This window comes from Lampris incognitus, chromosome 13, assembly GCF_029633865.1.
Source record: "Lampris incognitus isolate fLamInc1 chromosome 13, fLamInc1.hap2, whole genome shotgun sequence".
NCBI lineage: Eukaryota > Metazoa > Chordata > Actinopteri > Lampriformes > Lampridae > Lampris > Lampris incognitus.
Genome location: NC_079223.1, coordinates 5,308,802 through 5,328,573, shown reverse-complemented (window position 1 = coordinate 5,328,573; position 19,772 = coordinate 5,308,802). Strand labels below are relative to the sequence as shown.

The window sequence follows — 19,772 nt, the reverse complement described above, 5'->3', positions numbered from 1 at the left end:
CTAAATTTGCATATATTTTCATTAACACTGGTTTTAGATCGATTGCACAAAAAGTTATAAGATCTAAAAAGTTATAAGATCTACCCAAAACGACCATGAGCGGTCAAAATGACGGCGCGTAAATTGCGCGTCATCGTGCGCGTCACGTCACTATTTATGACGTGTGTTGGTGGCGTCATTTCCTTCGCGAAGTTCGTTGCCCCGTCCTAGAGACACGCTAGCGCCCTTCGGTGGAGAGAAATAGTCTAAACTTGATGTGTGATGATGTCCAACACGTCTGGTTCCAGACGCACCATGGCTACCACCGAGGCGCTGCAGCATTTACAGGCGCTGGGCAGCGGCCATTTTAAACTGTTTGAAAAATAGTATTAAAGTTGTTAAAATGTTAATTTTGGCGTCAGTTAGTTTCCTAACAGACACACTAACACATACAATGCATTAATATCTCAAATGGATATTTATCTTGACAGAATATACAGTTTAAAACCCCGGCGGTCATTTTGACCGCCCATGGTCGTTTTAGATAGGAGTGAAATCCCGGTCGTCCTGGTGAAGAAAAGAAAGTGACGTCAGCTGCTGCCTGAGGGTCTCGCCACTTCTCCCGTGAACAAGTAAGCGAAGGAAACCAACCATATCCTCGGTTGCTCGTCCGGCTTAATAACCACGTCACACATGAAGCCCAATTAAAAGCCTTCCAAGAGCTGGGAGGAATGAGACGTGCCCACACACCTGTAGCCAGATGTGGGATAGACAGAAAACTGATGAGTTAATAAAGACAGGTGTTCTGTGCTTGCACTGGGTTGAGTCTCTGCAGCTCACATTTAGCACCTATTTCCCAGCACGTGCTAAAAAACACTGGAAATGACCCCCCCCCACCCCCCACCCCCCCCCATGGTGACAGATTCTCAGGTCCACGTTAGAGAGATTTCCTACTTACATTTGACACTTTCCCACATAATCAGTTATTATTACTAATTAATTCCCTTTGTGCTTAATTACCATTTCAGCTTAGCGTCGTTACTTCAGGTTCCACGTCACCGGTCCAACATGTCAGTATTGCGACCGTCCCGACCTGACCGACAACAGGGAGGGCGACAACACCGCCGTCCGCTATAACCACAAGAAAACGCTACCCAGAGACTAGCACACCAAATCCTGCCGAGTCCTTGCAGAAGTGGCATCACGACAACAAACCCGCTGTGAAAACCCTCCAATCAGACGTGAAAGGGGAGACAGGAGGCAGCCGGCAGCCACCCAAAACAACACGGGCGTGTGCGAGTGTGTTTGTATAGTTCTGGGCTCGACTCGTCAGCGACGTGGCGACTTAAATCCCGGCCCGCTGTGCCATTTGGTGATCCTCATCATCCACACTGAGGCACATGGGGAGGCAGGCGGTACAGCCCCAGTTTTTCAGGATCAAGTTGTGATTGCGGGGTGAAAATGACTCTTCTCAGAGGGTGATGTATTCTGGGTCTCGTAAACAACACAACACTGCGTACAACAGATCGACAAAAAGGCAAAGGTTAAACAGCATGCCCACTCACATGACGTTGCTGTCCCACAGAGCGCAGTACGGGTTCAGCGTTCCCTGGAAGGCAGGAAAAAACAAAACAAAACGTCAGGTCAAAGAACGGAGTGATCATGATGATGGTGATACTACTCATGACAGTGTTCATCTCCTCCACATCATCGTTTGTGAGTCCATTGTGTACTTCTGCAGCATCACACCGCTGAGGCCTTTGTTTCATGGCTCGCGAATGAGCCGTAACTCAAAAAATGAATTGTATTAACAACGTGTGTTGCATCACCTCACATGATAACGCAATACACACCCATGCACACACACACACATGCACACATGCACCCACACATACAAACACACGCACACACACACACATGCACACCCACACCCATCCACACACACACACATGCACACCCACACGCACACACATGCACACCCACACCCATGCACAAACACACACATGCACAAACACACACATGCACACATGCACCCACACATACAAACACACACACATGCACACACACACACACACACAACCACACATGCACACACACTCATGCACACACACACACACATGCATACACACATGCGTGCACACACCCACGCATGCACGCCCAGCACACACATACACACACACCCATGCACCCACGCATATACACACATACACCCATGCACACATACACACATGCACACACACACACACACACACACACACACACACACACACACACACACACACACACACACCCCCACTTGTGAGATGAACAAAAGAGCGCGGGTCATAAAAAGGACGGTCCTCATAATGATCCGGCTGTACAGCTCTGCACTCTGCTGACACTGGGCGCCTGCAAATTAATTACTGGGCCAATTAGCCTCCATTAATTGTTGGCTAATGGTAGATGAAATGTGCCGTGGTCTTTGTGGAGCGTTCCCTGTGGTGGTCAAAAGAGCCATTTGTTGCACTAAAAGGAGGAATGATTTTCTCTCTGACACGATTTACCGAAAATAAGAGGCAACGGGCGAGCGAGAGGCTCGCGACGTGCCGCTCCGCCTCCGTGCCGACCCGCTACTCTCACCCCTAATGCCAACATAATTGGAGTGCTTACGTTCGCCAGGTGAGCCAACTCGATCTCCAAGTGGGACTCGGTCACCTTGGGCTCTGGTCTCACTGTAACGGCAATGACCTTGGAGTTGACGACGGTGTGGTTCCTGTGCCAAACAGAGAGGCGAGACATTACAAGGTTCAAGGGGACCTGACTCGTGTTACTTGCGTGCTCTGTTCGCTTGTCCGATGGCCGCCGAGGCCGAGGCGGGCCGCAAAAGAGATCTCGTGATCCGCTTCCCCACTTCCTGGTCCGATCAAATATGTAGTACCTTCGGTATCTGGGTGAGAAGGCTGAACGCTGAGCGAAATCTCGTGAATTCAACCTTACCTCTTGATTTACCATATGATTCAGCACGTGGGGGAAACATAGCTGTGGTTTAGTGTGGGAGTGTGTGACAGTTATGCAGAGCATTCACAGGCGGTTGAATCGGTTCATCTGGACTCAAAGATTATTGAGAGCAACGTTTCATCACTCGTCTGAGTGACCTCTTCAGTCTCACCTGACTGTCACCTGGGAAATCTGGGCGTCATCAAATCTACTCAAGCTAAATACCAGTAAGACTGAGCTCATGGTTGTGGCCTCCAAGGCGCTGCTCCAAGAGGTTGGAGATCTTCTCCTCCACGTGGGTGGCTTGCCCCATCTGCCCAGCCCCAGAACTCCGCAACCTTGGTGTCGTTCTGGCCCCATCTGCCCAGCCCCAGAACTCCACAACCTTGGTGTCGTTCTGGACTCCACCCTCTCATTCCAGTCCCACATCAAATCCGTCACCAACTCTGCTTTCTTTCACCCCAGAAACATCTCCAGACTCCGGCCACTAGTCTCAGACTCTGTGGCAGAGACCCTCATCCGTGCCTTCATCGCCTCCCGTCTGGATTATTGCAACGGAGTCCTGTCTGGGGTACCTAGCAAAGCCCCGGAGAGGCTTCAGTATGTGCAGCATTCAGCTGCCAGGGGGCTCCCCCCGCACCAAGCCCTGGCAACACATCACTCCCACCCTTGTCCACCTTCACTGGCTCCCGGTCAAATCCCGCATGTCCTATAAAATCCTCCACCTCACTGATAAATCCCTCCATTCCCTTATCCCCCAGCACCTATCAGACCTCCTCAACCCCTATACTCCACCCTGGAATCTGTGGTCCGCAGACACGGGCCTGCTTTCCACCCCCCACACCAGCCTGCAGACTTCTGGGGACGGAGCCTTTAGTGTGGCAGCCCCACCCTCTGGGACTGTACTCTAGCACAGATCCACAACGCTGCACCTTTCGGCACTTTTAAAAGACTACTGAAAACCTGCCTTTGTACTACGGCCTGTGGTCTGTAGCCTTTTGCTCCCTGTTTTAATCTTCTTCTTTTTCTTATCTAGCGTAAAGTCTCCTTGGGTTCCTTGAAAGATACTACCCAAAACTGAGCTGTTGTTGTGAAACTGACTGCAGGTGTCCCACCAGTATAAACAATACAGCAACAATACGCTACTCCGCCTGCATACCTCCACCTACACAATATCAATCGCCTTCGCCCGTCACCTACACCTAACAGCACCGCCATACTCACTCACACCCTGGTTATGTCCCGTATTGACTACTGTAATTCTGTCCTCTTTGGTCTCCCCCTCAAGTGTCTCCATAAACTTCAGCTGGTCCAGAATCCAGCTGCCCGTATCAGTACCAGAACTCCTTCCATACATCACATCACTCCTGTTCTTCAGCAGCTCCACTGACTCCAAGATCCTGCTCCTCACCTGTAAGGCCCTTAATAACCCAGCTCCTTCATATCTTTCTGAACTCCTTCATATCCACACGCCCTTCCGCACTCTCAGATCCTCTTCTGCTCTCCAACTCACTAAACCATCAGCCCGCTGGACTACCATGGGGTCTAGAGCCTTCAGTCATTCTCCCCCCCTGCCTATGGACCTCTCTCTCACAACACTGACTCTCTTTCAACCTTCACATCCCATCTCAAAACACACCTTTTCACACCGGCATATTCAGTCTGATCCACGCTGCACCGAGTTTTGTGCAGATGATGATTTTATACTTACTATCTGTTGTGTTACCTTTTTGTTGTCTACCCTGCTGTGTTTTGATGTGATGCTGTCTGATACAGGGCTGCTGGTTTCTAACTGTGTTCTGTAAGGTGTCCTTGAGTGCTCTGAAAGGTGCCCACAAATAAAATGCATTATTATTGTTATTATTATTATTATTAGTGGCATAACAACTGAAACCAAGGACCAGTTTCATATGCAAATTACCGTGAGCGTTAACGAGAGGCACAGTGGCCGTGTGTACTAGTCAGAGGATTGGGGAATGTTTGCAATCCCAGCATTGTAAGATGGTGACAGATGTACCCCCCCCCCCTGGTTCATATGAAAGGGAATTTCAACAGCCCAGGTTACACAGGAGCACAGTGAGTCCAGCTCACTTGTGACGGGGGTCCGTGGTACCGGCTGGCAATGCAGAAAGGACCCGAGGCACTCTGACGGCGAGCCAGAAATCCTTTATTAAATCATGGATAAAACCGACGTGTTTCGACTCGGAGAGTCTTCATCAGCGTATGACCCCGGGATCCACCCTGACGAAGAGTTGAAACGCGTTGGTTTTTCCATTACGTGGACTCCGTTACGAGTGGCTGGACAGCCGCCGTGCTCCTGTCCTCACTCGACTCCTTGTCTTACCCTTGAAGAGCGCCTGGTTTGTTCTTCAACATGACCAACGCTGTTGTTGCTGACCCGGTGCAGCCAGCGCTGCCCATTTGTTCTCCACACTTAGGGGGGACTGAGGCAAAGGAGGCACATATAGCAACTTCCCAAACTAAGTGGGCTGATATGGGGGGGGGGGTTAAAATCGACCCACTGAAAGTGAACAGAACTGAACAGGCGTTCAACAGGGGGTCGAAGGTGATTTAGTGCTGTCCAAAAGGAACAGAAGTGAATTCAAATCCAAACGTCCAATGAAACCCAGAGGCCTCCCTGAACTAAAGCGGTGGATGTCCAGCGCTGGGACACTGTGAGAAGTGGTGGATAGGGGACGGCCCGTCTCAGACGCTGTACGTACGGGATATCGTGCAGCCTGCAGAACACTCTGCCCGGTAGAAGTGAGGATTTCCTCCCGCTAGGAAGGAGGCGGCCAACTTGCCAAAGGACAAGTGAAATGGAGGTGCTGCTAGCGTGCCAACAACCCCTGTGCTGCCAGCGCCACTTGGTCCAGGAGTATTTTTAGACTCCTTGTTGATGTGGAAGTGAATTTCTCTCCTCTAATATAATATGGAAACCACTCCGGTTCGAACCCCCGTGTTACCTCCGGCTTGGTCGGGCGTCCCTGCAGACACAGTTATCCGTGTCTGTGGGTGGGAAGCCGGATGGGGGTATGTGTCGTGGTCGCTGCACTAGCGCCTCCTCTGGTTGGTCGGGGCGCCTGTTAAGGGGGGAGGGGGAACTGGGGGGAATAGCGTGATCTTCCCACGTGCTACGTCCCCCTGGGGAAACTCCTCACTGTCAGGTGAAAAGAAGCGGCTGGCGACTCCACATGTATTGGAGGAGGCATGTGGTAGTCTGCAGCCCTCCCCGGATTAGTAGAGGGGGTGGAGCAGAGACCAGGATGGCTCGGAAGAGTGGGATGATTGGCCAAACATAATTGGGGGGGGGGGGGAATCCACAAAAAAATAAAAATAAAAATAAAAATGGAAATCAAGTTGAGATGTGCAGGATAAGCTTTATTGTCCATCCATCCATCCATCATCCAAACCGCTTATCCTGCTGTCAGGGTGGCGGGGATGCTGGAGCCTATCCCAGCAGCCATTGGGCGGCAGGCGGGGAGACACCCTGGACAGGCCGCCAGGCCATCACAGGGCCTAATAATAATAATAACAATAATAATAATAATAATAATAATAATGATAATAATAATAGTAATAATAATAATAATGATAATGATAATAATAATAATAATAATAATAATAGTAATAATAGTAATAATAATAATAGTAATAGTAATAATAATAATGATGATGATAATAATAATAATAATATTAATAATAATAATAATAGTAATAATAATAATATTAATAATAATAGTAATAGTCAAAAGCACAAATTGGAAGAGCAGTGCAAGTTGTTGTCCAACGGCTGACAACAAAAAGGCTGAACAGGAAGTTGGTAATGCTGCAAAACATGACACCGTTAAACATCATCTGTATCTCCTCATTTGAATTTCCTTATTTCTTAGCATTGAGGGTGACGGCTGCAGGTGATCTCTAGAGTCAGGCGGAGCGTGTTATGAGGACAGTAATACCCTAAATGCATCATCACCGGGGGGGGGGGGTTGCCAACAGATTAGCGTTGTATCATATTTTACGCCGTGCCAGGAGACCTGAGCGCCGGTGAAAGAAAGCCAGGGAAATGGGATGTTCTTACTTTGGTGAAGGTAGCATGAGTCCAAGGGTCTTGTAAAGGACTGTCCCCAGGATGAAGACGGGCGATCCCTCCAAATCTTAACAGGGACAAAAGAAACAGTTTGTCAGTGTTATGGCCGGCGTCTGGCGCGGATGCAGTTAATCCTGCGGTGAGATGGACTCTTTATTTGAGAGCACCGCTCGGGTTTGTTTGCAGTAGATGGTTGCCAGCACACGGTGCCAATACATCTTTTATTTTGCCAGCAATGCATTTCAAACTAACCACTATTCACATAATTCCTTGACAAAAAAACCCCATTTAATCCAACTGATATGAGTTTTATAGACTGTTGTTGCAGAAGTGCTCAGCTCATCACAATGAGCTCGTCTTGTTGTCCACGCTGGAGAAGCCGGGATTAGACTCCAGGCACACGTTCCTAATCAACCCCTTGTTTTGTTATCCGTGATGAGCACGATTACAGATAAGGACCATTATACCAATTAGCCAAATAGTCTGGCGGTGGATTAGGAGATCCTTTGGCACCCGGCAGCCCATGACAGGATGCAGGAAGTGCTGAGTCAGTCCAAAACCCTGTGACTGAACAAACATGTGTCTCTCAACGCTCGTCCTGTCACCCTGTACAGACCAGGCTGGCTGGCGTGGTGCACCAACACTCCGCCTCCTCCGCCTCCTCCGCTCGAGCAAACGGCTGGAACGTCCCTGAAAACGACTCCGGATCACTCAGAACCTGTGATGGTGTCGTTATAAATATAAGTCATGCTACACTAGTAGCCACTGTGGACGTTGTCGTCCATTTTGGGCCCTGTCTTAATCCTGCACTTGTTCTTCTCCATTTTTTTTTACAAATTTTTACAAATTTTGCAAATACAAATAGTGCTAAGAAGCCCTTACAATCCACCTGTTCCTGTTTCTGTCTGGATGGGGAACGCACGCGTCATCCATACACCCGGTGGGGTCTCGACCATTTTCTGCCATTTCTCCGTCTAACAGAGGCCCGCACTCGAGTCACATGGCTTGGGCAAGTCACAGATCTGACGAGTTTAGTCCATAATTACAGATCCACGTCCGGCCGGTCCATCATTTTTGGGATTTTTGAGATACTTTATTGATCCCCGTGGGGAAGTTACGCTCTGCATTTAACCCACCCTGGCTGTGTAGCTGGGAGCAGTGGGCAGCCGCCGTGCAGCACCCGGGGACCAACTCCGGTCGGTCCTGCCCTGCCTTGCTCAGGGGCACAGACAGGAGTATTAACCCGAACGTGCGTGTCTTTCTGATGGTGGGGGAAACCGGAGCACCCGGAGAAACCCCACCACAGACACGGGGAGAACATGCAAACTCCACACACAGGACGGCCTGGGATGACCCCCAAGGTTGGACAACGCCAGGGTTCGAACCCAGGACCTCCTTGCTGTGAGGCGACACCGCTACCCACTGCACCACCGTGCCGCCCATGAGTATCTAATATAATGAATATAGATTTTAGAAAGTGTTCATAATTTGCACAAATTTAGTATATTAACTATTACTTAAACATGTGAAGCAACGTGAGATCATAGAGTGCATCCTGACTTGGTTAGGGCTTGAAATTAGAATAAGAGAACTCGGGACTTGGAAAACAATCACTTGGGCCCACCTCTGCCATTCAACATAAGGTATATTTGGCCCTGGCCTACTGTTTTATCTGCAGGTGGCTGCTGAGCAGGACCGTGATACGGACTTGCAGCTTTGCCCAGTTAATCTGAAACCCGCCCATTACTCCCGTCCCTATTAGTGGCCTACCAGTTGCACACTTGCGCTGACTGCATTTAACATGACGTAGCAGCCGCTCGGCTGGGATGGGATTGCTACTCCGTGATCTAAGACGCCTGCAGATTGGCACACAAACGCAGCTGCTAATTGCTGGCCGGTTGTAAGTCACCTTAGATAAAAGCATCTGCTAAATGAGAAAATGTACATTTAATTGGGTCTTCTCTGTTTACGAGATGCACGGCGACCTACGGTTTGCACATCTACGGTCTATATACTGTGTTGGCTCTGCACCCTCGGGTTCGATGTGCCGAAACAATGGGGAGTCAGATTTGTCTCGAAAGAAATAAATTCCAAGACACCGTAAATAAATAAATAAATAAATAAATAAATAAATACATGTAAGGGCCCATTTGCACATCCTCGTCATTTACACGTCCGCCGTGTCTTCCAACCAAGGTCGGTAAATCACAGATGTTTATTTTCCAAACATAAACAAATACCCATCAGTTTGTATCTGCAGAAACTAATCCCACAGACACGTGGCTGATATCCTGTTTACTCCGCAAATAATATCGCCGCATCGGACGCAGACGTGGACGAAGACACTGCAGGGACGGGACTGGGTGAGGCCGCCGCAAACGTAGGTTTGTGCCGCCGTCTGCCCACACCGGAAGCAGTGAAATCATTGCTTGCTTATCAATCACTGTTATTGCTTATCAATCACTGTTATTGCTTATTAATCATTGTTATTGCTTATCAATCATTGTTATTGCTTATCAATCACTGTTATTGTTTATCAATCATTGTTAATGCTTATCAATCACTGTTATTGCTTATCAATCATTGTTATTGCTTATTAATCATTGTTATTGTTTATCAATCACTGTTATTGCTTATCAATCACTGTTATTGCTTATTAATCATTGTTATTGCTTATCAATCACTGTTATTGCTTATTAATCATTGTTATTGCTTATCAATCACTGTTATTGCTTATTAATCATTGTTATTGCTTATCAATCACTGTTATTGCTTATTAATCATTGTTATTGCTTATCAATCACTGTTATTGCTTATCAATCACTGTTATTGCTTATCAATCACTGTTATTGTTTATCAATCATTGTTACTGCTTATCAATCACTGTTATTGCTTATTAATCACTGTTATTGCTTATCAATCACTGTTATTGCTTATCAATCACTGTTATTGTTTATCAATCACTGTTACTGCTTATCAATCACTGTTATTGCTTATCAATCATTGTTATTGCTTATTAATCACTGTTATTGCTTATCAATCGCTGTTATTGCTTATTAATCATTGTTATTGCTTATTAATCACTGTTATTGCTTATTAATCATCGTTATTGCTTATTAATAACTGTTATTGCTTATTAATCATTGCTTATTGCTTATTAATCATTGTTATTGTTTATTAATCATTGCTTATTGCTTATTAATCATTGTTATTGCTTATTAATCACTGTAATTGCTTATTAATCATTGCTTATTGCCTATTAATCATTGTTGTTGTTTATTAATCACTGTTATTGCTTCTGCCACAGGGTCCTGTGTTTTTCTATAGATTCCCCCCTAAACAAATGTAGAGGTCTATAATGAACAAACTACGTTGAGTTTCACTTCTCCCAACAGGCGTCTGTTACTAGTCTACTTCCACCACAGTGCCACGCACTACACATCCTTCATGTAAGTACACTTGTAGACCATAACCATGACTGAAATTGTGACGCAATCAAAGATGGTTGACACCGGAGCTGTGAAGTCAATGTGTCTGCCAGCTTCGATTTTGCTATAATTGAAACTGTTTGATTTGCATATATTGATTAGAAAAATAACAGGAATGTACTACATGCACAGCAACCGTTCAATAGAATAATAATAATGACAATGATGATGATCATCATCATTGTCATTGGCTGATAATAATCAGATATTGGATCGATAATAATCGGCCCTGTGATGGCCTGGCGGCCTGCCCAGGGTGTCTCCTCACCTGCCACCCAGTGACTGCTGGGATAGGCTCCAGCATCCCCGCCACCCTGAGAGCAGGATAAGTGGTTCGGATAATGGATGGCTGGCTGGATGGATGGATGGGTGGATGGCTGGCTGGCTGGCTGGATGGGTGGATGGATGGATGGATGGATGGATGGATGGATGGATGGATGGATGGATGGCTGGCTGGCTGGATGGGTGGATGGATGGATGGGTGGATGGGTGGATGGATGGATGGGTGGATGGATGGCTGGCTGGCTGGCTGGATGGGTGGATGGCTGGCTGGATGGATGGATGGCTGGCTAGATGGGTGGATGGATGGATGGGTGGATGGATGGCTGGATGGATGGATGGGTGGAATCAGCAGTTGTGAATAGCAAATGCCGTGTTGATTGGTTCCCATTTGTTTACAGATTTTTCCAGATGGCCAATCAACAAATGTTCTTTTTTTTTAAGGGACACCCACTCCGGCCAATCACATCACAGCTTGCGCCGCATCATCAATCACTATCCTGTCCTTTCGATACCCTGTTCATTCATAACTCGTTGATCTTTATGCAGAGATTAACCCAATGAGGAAAGGTGATTTTACACCTTCGTATGGTGTGAGTTTTGGAAACAGCACTGAGGGTGATGTGGTGGTGGTGGTGGGGGGGGGGGCAGTGCACTGCCACGTTACCTACCTGCTGACTGGGGAACGAAGAGGCCCTTGGGGATCACCACTTTGTCTTCTGAGTTCCTGGCCCAGTCCACCATGCCTTTACGACCCTTCATCGGGAAGTTGATGTCGGTCATGACCGCCACGGCTGGGAGTCTCTGGATGCTGGCCACTGTAGGGTCACCAAACACAACAGTAAAGGGGTGATGGTATTCGGTGTACGACCACTAACTCGGAGCTTCCTGTGCCGCGGTGAAGCAGTTTCTCCTCAAAAGTCGAGACCCCGGTGAAAAATCTCCCCCCCCCCCCACGGTGGGCGTTCGCACAGCCTACGATGCCGAGGTCTGGGCCCAGGTGTTATGTAAAGGCCGAGAGACGACGGCGTGTCAAGATCTGTCTCGCTCGTCCTTTCGTATAACACACAGCTCAGAAGCCCGGGGGAGGTACACACGTCCTGACAACACAAAATACCACACACACCATTTGCACACGAAATCACTAGACAGCTGATCTCCCTGATCACCGTTTCTCCCCCCTCCGTCGGAGGAGCCGCGAACTAGCTTTGCTCTACAACACAGGAAGTGTGTGTCTGTGTGTGTGTTGTGTTGTGTTGCGTTGTGCATTGATGATGCCGTACCTGTCGTGCTGTGTTGAGGTTTGGGGAAATGTTTCTAAAACAAATACACACCCTAAAATGACACATCCGAAAAGAGCTATTAGCATACCAAATAAAGCTCGTTACCGCCAATCTACTAATCCTTTATTTATACAGTCCCACACCTTCAAATTCTTACATATTCTACTACTACTACTACTACTACTACTACTACCACTACCACTACTACTACCACTACTATCACTACTACTATCACTACTACTACTCCTACTATCACTACTACTACCACCACTACTACTACCACCACTACTACTATCACCACTACTACTACTACCACTACCACTACTATCACCACTACTACTACTACTACCACCACTACCACTACTACTACCACTACTACTACTACTACTACTACTACCACTAATACTACTATTACTACTACTATCACCACTACTACTACCACCACTACTACTACTACTACTACCACTACTACTACTATCACCACTACTACCACCACCACTACTACTACTACTACTACCACTACTACTACTACTACTACTACTACTACTACTACCACTACCACTACTACTACTACTACTATCACCACTACTACCACCACTACCACTACTACTACCACTACTACTACTACTACTACTACTACTATCACCACTACTACCACCACTACTACTACTACTACTATCACCACTACTACCACTACTACTACTACTACTACTACTACTACTATCACCACTACTACTACTATCACCACTACTACCACCACTACCACTACTACTACCACTACTACTACTACTACCACTACTACTACTACTACTACTATCACCACTACTACTACTATCACCACTACTACCACCACTACCACTACTGCTACTACTACTACTACTACCACTACTACCACTACTACTACCACTACTACTGCTACTACTACTATCACCACTACTACCACCACTACTACTACTACTACTACTACTACTATCACCACTACTACTACTACTATCACCACTACTACTACTACTACTACTACTATCACCACTACTACTAATACTACTACTACTATTACCACTACTACTACTACTATCACCACTACTACTACTACTACTAGGATAGTGATCGCTGCTCCCGTTAGGGGGCGCCACAGCGGATCATCCGTCTCCATCTCTTCCTGTCCTCTGCATCTTCCTCCGTCACACCAGCCACCCGCATGTCCTCCCTCACCACCTCCATAAACCTCCTCTTTAGCCTTCCTCTTCTCCTCCTCCCTGGCAGCTCCATATTCAGCATCCTTCTCCCAGTATACCCAGCATCTCTCCTCCACACATGTCCACACCATCTCCATCTTGTCTCTCTTGCTTTGTCTCCCAACCGTCCAACCTGAGCTGTCCCTCTAATATACTCGTTCCTAATCCTGTCCTTCTTCATCACTCCCAATGAAAATCTTATCATCTTCATCTCTGCCACCTCCACCTCCAGCTCCTCCTCCTGTCTTTTCATCAGTGCCACCGTCTCCAAACCATATAACATAGCTGGTCTCACTACCATCCTGTAAACCTTCCCTTTAACTCTTGCTGGTACCCTTCTGTCACACATCACTCCTGACACTCTTCTCCACCCACTCCACCCTGCCTGCACTCTCTTCTCCACCTCTCTTCTGCACTCCCCGTTACTTTGGACAGTTGACCCCAAGTATTTAAACTCATCCACCTTCGTCACCTCCACTCCTTGCATCCTCACCATTCCACTGTCCTCCCTCTCATTCACGCATATGTATTCTGTCTTGCTCCTACTGGCTTTCATTCCTCTTCTCCCCAGTGCATACCTCCTCTTCTCCCCAGTGCATACCTCCACCTCTCCAGGCTCTCCTCCACCTGCTCCCTACTCTCACTACAGATCACACTGTCATCCGTGAACGTCCACGGAGACTCCTGCCTGATCTCGTCCATCACCACTGCAAACAAGAAAGGGCTGCATATTTGATTGGGCAGAGAGTTTACGCCGGATGCCCTTCCTGACACCACCCTCCCCCATTTATTCGGGCGTGGTACCGGCACTAACGATGCACTGGCTTGTGCATCCTGTGCATTTAAAAACATTGGAAAATCTTCATCCTGTTTGTGCCCAACACCTTTTTTGAAGGAAGAGAAGGGAACTGTGGCTTCAGAGGGTTGTGTACTTTTGAAACAGGTAAAGCGAGAGCCGGTGTAAAATACACTCGTGTTTCAGTGTTGGGAGTCAAGTGCTGGGACGGTCTGAAATTGTGTAGCTCGCTGGTGGGTTTCAGGAAATCTTTAAAATGTAAGATAATTACGGATTACTACTTAGTATAAACTCTTCCTTTCGTAGCTCTGGTACTGTGTACAGGACAGGCAACAGTAAGCCCCCCGGGCTTCAGCCGCTTCCTCTTTAGCTCATTGATTGACCGAGTTTTGTTGTGTGAAACGGACCGACGTAAATACGTACCATGATGTGTACGTTTCCAACTCTGTCACACATGGACACAGTCGTCTGACCGAAAGAAATCAATCATTTATTCACTCATATTAGCTCACCTCACCTCACATATCCCGTCACCTCTCCAGCGGTCGTTGGGGCACCGCTGCACACATTAGGGTCACATTAGGGTCACATTAGGGTCACATTAGGGTCATATTGGGGTCATATTGGGGTCATATTAGGGTCATATTAGGGTCACATTAGGGTCATATTAGGGTCACATTGGGGTCATATTAGGGTCATATTAGGGTCATATTGGGGTCATATTAGGGTCATATTAGGTTCACATTAGAGTCACATTAGGGTCATATTAGGGTCACATTAGGGTCACATTAGGGTCACATTAGGGTCATATTAGGGTCACATTAGAGTCACATTAGGGTCATATTAGGGTCATATTGGGGTCATATTAGGGTCACATTAGGGTCACATTAGGGTCACATTGGGGTCATATTAGGGTCATATTGGGGTCATATTAGGTTCACATTGGGGTCATATTAGGGTCATATTGGGGTCATATTAGGGTCATATTGGGGTCATATTAGGGTCACATTAGGGTCACATTAGGGTCATATTGGGGTCATATTAGGGTCACATTAGGGTCATATTAGGGTCATATTGGGGTCATATTAGGGTCACATTAGGGTCATATTAGGGTCACATTGGGGTCATATTAGGGTCATATTAGCTATTGAACCAAAACTCAACCTTCCAAATGGTTTTACATGTGCAATACAATTTGAAGTAAGACTTTGATATAATACAATATATATAATACTATATATATATAATACTATATATATATATATATACGTGTATATATATATATATATATATATATATATATATATATATATATATATATATATATATTGGAGGTGTTTGACGAGATGATTAAGAGGTAAAATGCCATCCCACACAGTTACGGCCACCACAGAATTGAAGATGCAATTGGCTTGTGACAAATGACTGACAGGTTCCTCCCTAATCACCGCCCCGCCCCCGTCGAGCCGCCATGAAGGGCCGCCCCTGCACTTGAGCGAGGACATGGAAAATTCCCTGGATCAATGGAAAAGGAGCGGTCAGCCCTACGAGGGGAGGATAAAGCTGTACTGTCGTGTTCTCTACCGGGTGCCGTGCGAAGTCCCCGTCAGACGGCACTGAGGGCGATTCGAGGCTAATCCTGCCATTGATGCAAAGTCGCCATTGTTCCTTGTACTCCACCAGTAACACAATTTGAAATCTGGCAAGGCTCCATGGAGGAGTGTCGAAATCTGTGACAGTGGAGTTACGTGTGTGTGTGTGTGTGTGTGTGTGTGTGTGTTTGGATGATCCAACAGCAGGCATGAAATCTCAGCACACCACAGGATGTGCTGGTTGCAGAGAGCGTGCTTCACAGCACCAGATGTTGAGAGCAGCCGTGGTGGGTGGGGCGTATTAGTCATGGGGTACATTGTGTGGCACAACAGGGGACTAGAACGACGGCCTGTCAGGACGCCAGGTAATTCTGCAGGTAAAGGGGGCTTTGTACTACGCTGACGGGCCCAGAAAACACAAATAAAGCGATAATTGGCGTTTCTTGTGCTTCGAAAACTTGCCTCGCCCCACCGAGAGCATTTAGTGAGGGTGAATCTCCCCCCGTGGGAATTCTGGCATCTGGCTGCACGTGCATCCCTGAGACGGACTCGAAACTAAATCGTCCGTGCAGGTCAGACATGATAAACACCATCTCTTCTTTTATTTGTTTATTTATTTATTTTGGACCCCCCCCTTTTTTTCTCCCCAATTGTATCCGGCCAATCACCCCACTCTTCTGAGCCGTCCCGGTCTCTGCTCCGCCCCCTCTGCTGATCCGGGGAGGGCTGCAGACTACCACATGCCTCCTCCCATACATGTGGAGTCACCAGCCGCTTCTTTTCACCTGACAGTGAGGAGTTTCACCAGGGGGACGTAGCGCGTGGGAGGAGCACGCTATTCCCCCCCAGTTACGCCGAACAGGCGCCCTGACCAACCAGAGGAGGCGCTAGTGCAGAGACCAGGACACACATACCCACATCCGGCTTCCCACCCGCAGACACGGCCAATTGTGTCCGTAGGGACGACCAAGCCGGAGGTAACACGGGGACTCGAACCGGCGACCCCAGTGTTGGTAGGCAACGGAATAGACCTCCATGCCACCCGGACGCCCCAACACCACCTCTTTTGGACAGAGACGAATGAGAATTTGCCACCTTCACATGCGTAAACAGCGTGGCTGTGTAATTCAGCAGGCGAACTGAAAAGGTTTGCACAAACTCGCTGTTGTTCACCTGCACTGGCGCTACCGATCTGCTCCCAGCCGCAGACACAAGCCAGCGACACCAACACCGACAAGGAAGAGGTGTGTTTCACCTCCTCGGTGTTCTGTGTGCTGTTCTGTATGCTGTTCTGTATGCTGTTCTGTATGCTGTTCTGTATGCTGTTCTGTATGCTGTTCTGTGTGCTGTTCTGTATGCTGTTCTGTATGCTGTTCTGTGTGCTGTTCTGTACGCTGTTCTGTACGCTGTTCTGTATGCTGTTCTGTATGCTGTTCTTTATGCTGTTCTGTACGCTGTTCTGTATGCTGTTCTTTATGCTGTTCTGTATGCTGTTCGGTACGCTGTTCTGTACGCTGTTCTGTACGCTGTTCTGTACGCTGTTCGGTACGCTGTTCTGTACGCTGTTCTGTACGCTGTTCTGTATGCTGTTCTGTATGCTGTTCTGTACGCTGTTCTGTATGCTGTTCGGTACGCTGTTCTGTATGCTGTTCTGTACGCTGTTCTGTACGCTGTTCTTTATGCTGTTCTGTACGCTGTTCTGTATGCTGTTCTGTATGCTGTTCTGTATGCTGTTCTGTATGCTGTTCGGTACGCTGTTCTGTATGCTGTTCTGTACGCTGTTCTGTACGCTGTTTGGTACGCTGTTCTGTACGCTGTTCTGTATGCTGTTCTGTATGCTGTTCTGTACGCTGTTCGGTACGCTGTTCTGTATGCTGTTCTGTACGCTGTTCTGTACGCTGTTTGGTACGCTGTTCTGTACGCTGTTCTGTATGCTGTTCTGTATGCTGTTCTGTACGCTGTTCTGTATGCTGTTCTGTATGCTGTTCTGTGCTGCGTGTCCCGAGCTCGCCCTGGCCTCCGAGTGTTTGCTAGCGAGGAGAGGGAGAGCGAAGAGCAGAGCTCCTGCAATCAAGGTTATTTGAGCGAGAGTAGCGGGACAGAGGACGCCGCATTGGTGACAGCCAGTATTTATCTAGGTGTCAGGAGGCTGCCATAAATTAGCGGTGAAATGATGCCGCAATATCTTACTCAGCCAGATGCTCTCCTCTTGGCTCCCCCCCCCCAGTGCAGCCACGCTACTTTCCATTTCTTTAATCAAAGGGCCCCGGCAGCAAGCAAAGCGCCGTGCCTTGAGCCGGACTGCCAGCCGCCGGGAGGCCTGCAGTCGAGGAATAACACGCTCGCCGCCTCGCCTATCCCGCAACCTCTCGAGAGGTCGTCGGGGCACCGCTGTTGAATCCCCAACCAGTCCTCGCCGTCTCTGTCCGTCCTCACCTGCCCCTCCGTAAGCTGGCAAAGTCAAGGCCTGTCCACTCTCTGATGATACACAGCCATCGCTTCTTCTGCCCTCCTCGTCTTCGCCCGCCCCTCACGGCGCCTTCAGCAGGGTCTCGGCGAGGCCGGAACTTCTCGAGATGTGACCGTGTACCATTTCGGTTTTCTCTTCTCGGTGGCTGCCAACAAGTCTTCATGTGTTGCGGTGGCTTGCGTAATCCTTCCCCTCGCCTCTTCATCGGTAACACGGTCTCTACACGAAGATGTCTAGAACCCTCCTGCAGCGCCTCATCTCCACCGCGCTTGCTCTTCTTCGGAGATCTGCTGCGAGCGTCCGACGTTCACATGCGTATAAAAAGATGGAGATGACGAGCGAGCGTGTCAGTCTGACTCTAGACCCGGTACTGATGGTTCCGTCTTTCCAGATTGGTTTTAACCCCGCGAGTGCCGCGGTCGCTTGTGCAATGCAGGTAAGGACTTCCGGTTTGGGTCCTTCGTCTGTGACGATGGCCCCGAGATATTTAAATCTCGATTTAAATATCATCACCAACCTTTGCATCCTGCCGTCCACGTCTCGACCCTTTTCTGCCCCAATGAAGGACCATGAAAGAGCTTTTTTTCCTGCATCATTAACAATCACCTGTTATTCCAATAATTTCACTATGATTTGAAGGTTAACTCCTCCAAGGCAACGTCCGTCCCGGCAGGGTTTGATAAAAGCGTTGTACATTTTAAATGACACTGCTCTGGCCTGGGAAAATGGCCTGAAAATGAAAACTAAAGGAACAGTTAGGAGTGACAAGGTCCCTCTCAGGTACTTTTAACTGTAAATTATGTGAGGGCTCGCCTGTGTCGCCTGCGTTTTCCTTCCAGCCATCGAGGTGAACATTAGAGAGTCTGCACCGGCAGCCAGTGAAGTGGTGGTCATCAGACAATAAACGCTGAAGTTACTCTGCACCGTTGTTGTTAATCATCTCTTAAAATCAGCCCGAGGAGAGACGCCTGCAGCAGCCTCTTAGCAATGCTGCTTTACTGCACTTAACGCTGTGCATTAATATGTACCATTAATATCACTAATATCTACCATTAATATCATTCATATCTACCATTAATATCATGAATATCTACCATTAATATCATTCATATCTACCATTAATATCTACCACTAATATCATTCATATCTACCATTAATATAATTCATATCTACCATTAATATCTCCCATTAATATCATTCATATCTACCATTAATATCATGAATATCTACCATTAATATCTACCATTACTATCTCCCATTAATATCATGAATATCTACCATTGATATCATGAATATCTACCATTAATATCTACCATTGATATCATTAATATCTACCATTAATGTATACCATTATTATCATTAATATCTACCATTAATATCATTACTATCTACCATTACTATCTCCCATTAATATCATTAATATCTGCCATTAATATCTCCCATTAATATCATTAATATCTACCATTACTATCTACCATTACTAGCTACCATTAATATCATTAATATCTACCATTAATATCTACCATTACTATCTACCATTACTAGCTACCATTAATATCATTAATATCTACCATTAATATCATT

At 47.2% G+C, this 19,772-nt stretch overlaps 1 protein-coding gene across 1 annotated transcript in view; it reads right to left on the bottom strand.

Annotated features, from left to right (window-relative positions):
* adgrb3 (adhesion G protein-coupled receptor B3) overlaps positions 1-19,772 on the bottom strand; it is a 179,051-nt gene that overhangs the window by 42,948 nt on the left and 116,331 nt on the right. Inside the window, exons 12-15 of the mRNA XM_056291703.1 lie at positions 11,484-11,630; positions 7,037-7,112; positions 2,629-2,731; positions 1,545-1,588 (exon numbers count right to left, since the gene is read on the bottom strand). Coding sequence (XP_056147678.1) covers positions 1,545-1,588; positions 2,629-2,731; positions 7,037-7,112; positions 11,484-11,630 — 370 coding nt within the window. The remainder of the gene's footprint in view (positions 1-1,544; positions 1,589-2,628; positions 2,732-7,036; positions 7,113-11,483; positions 11,631-19,772) is intronic.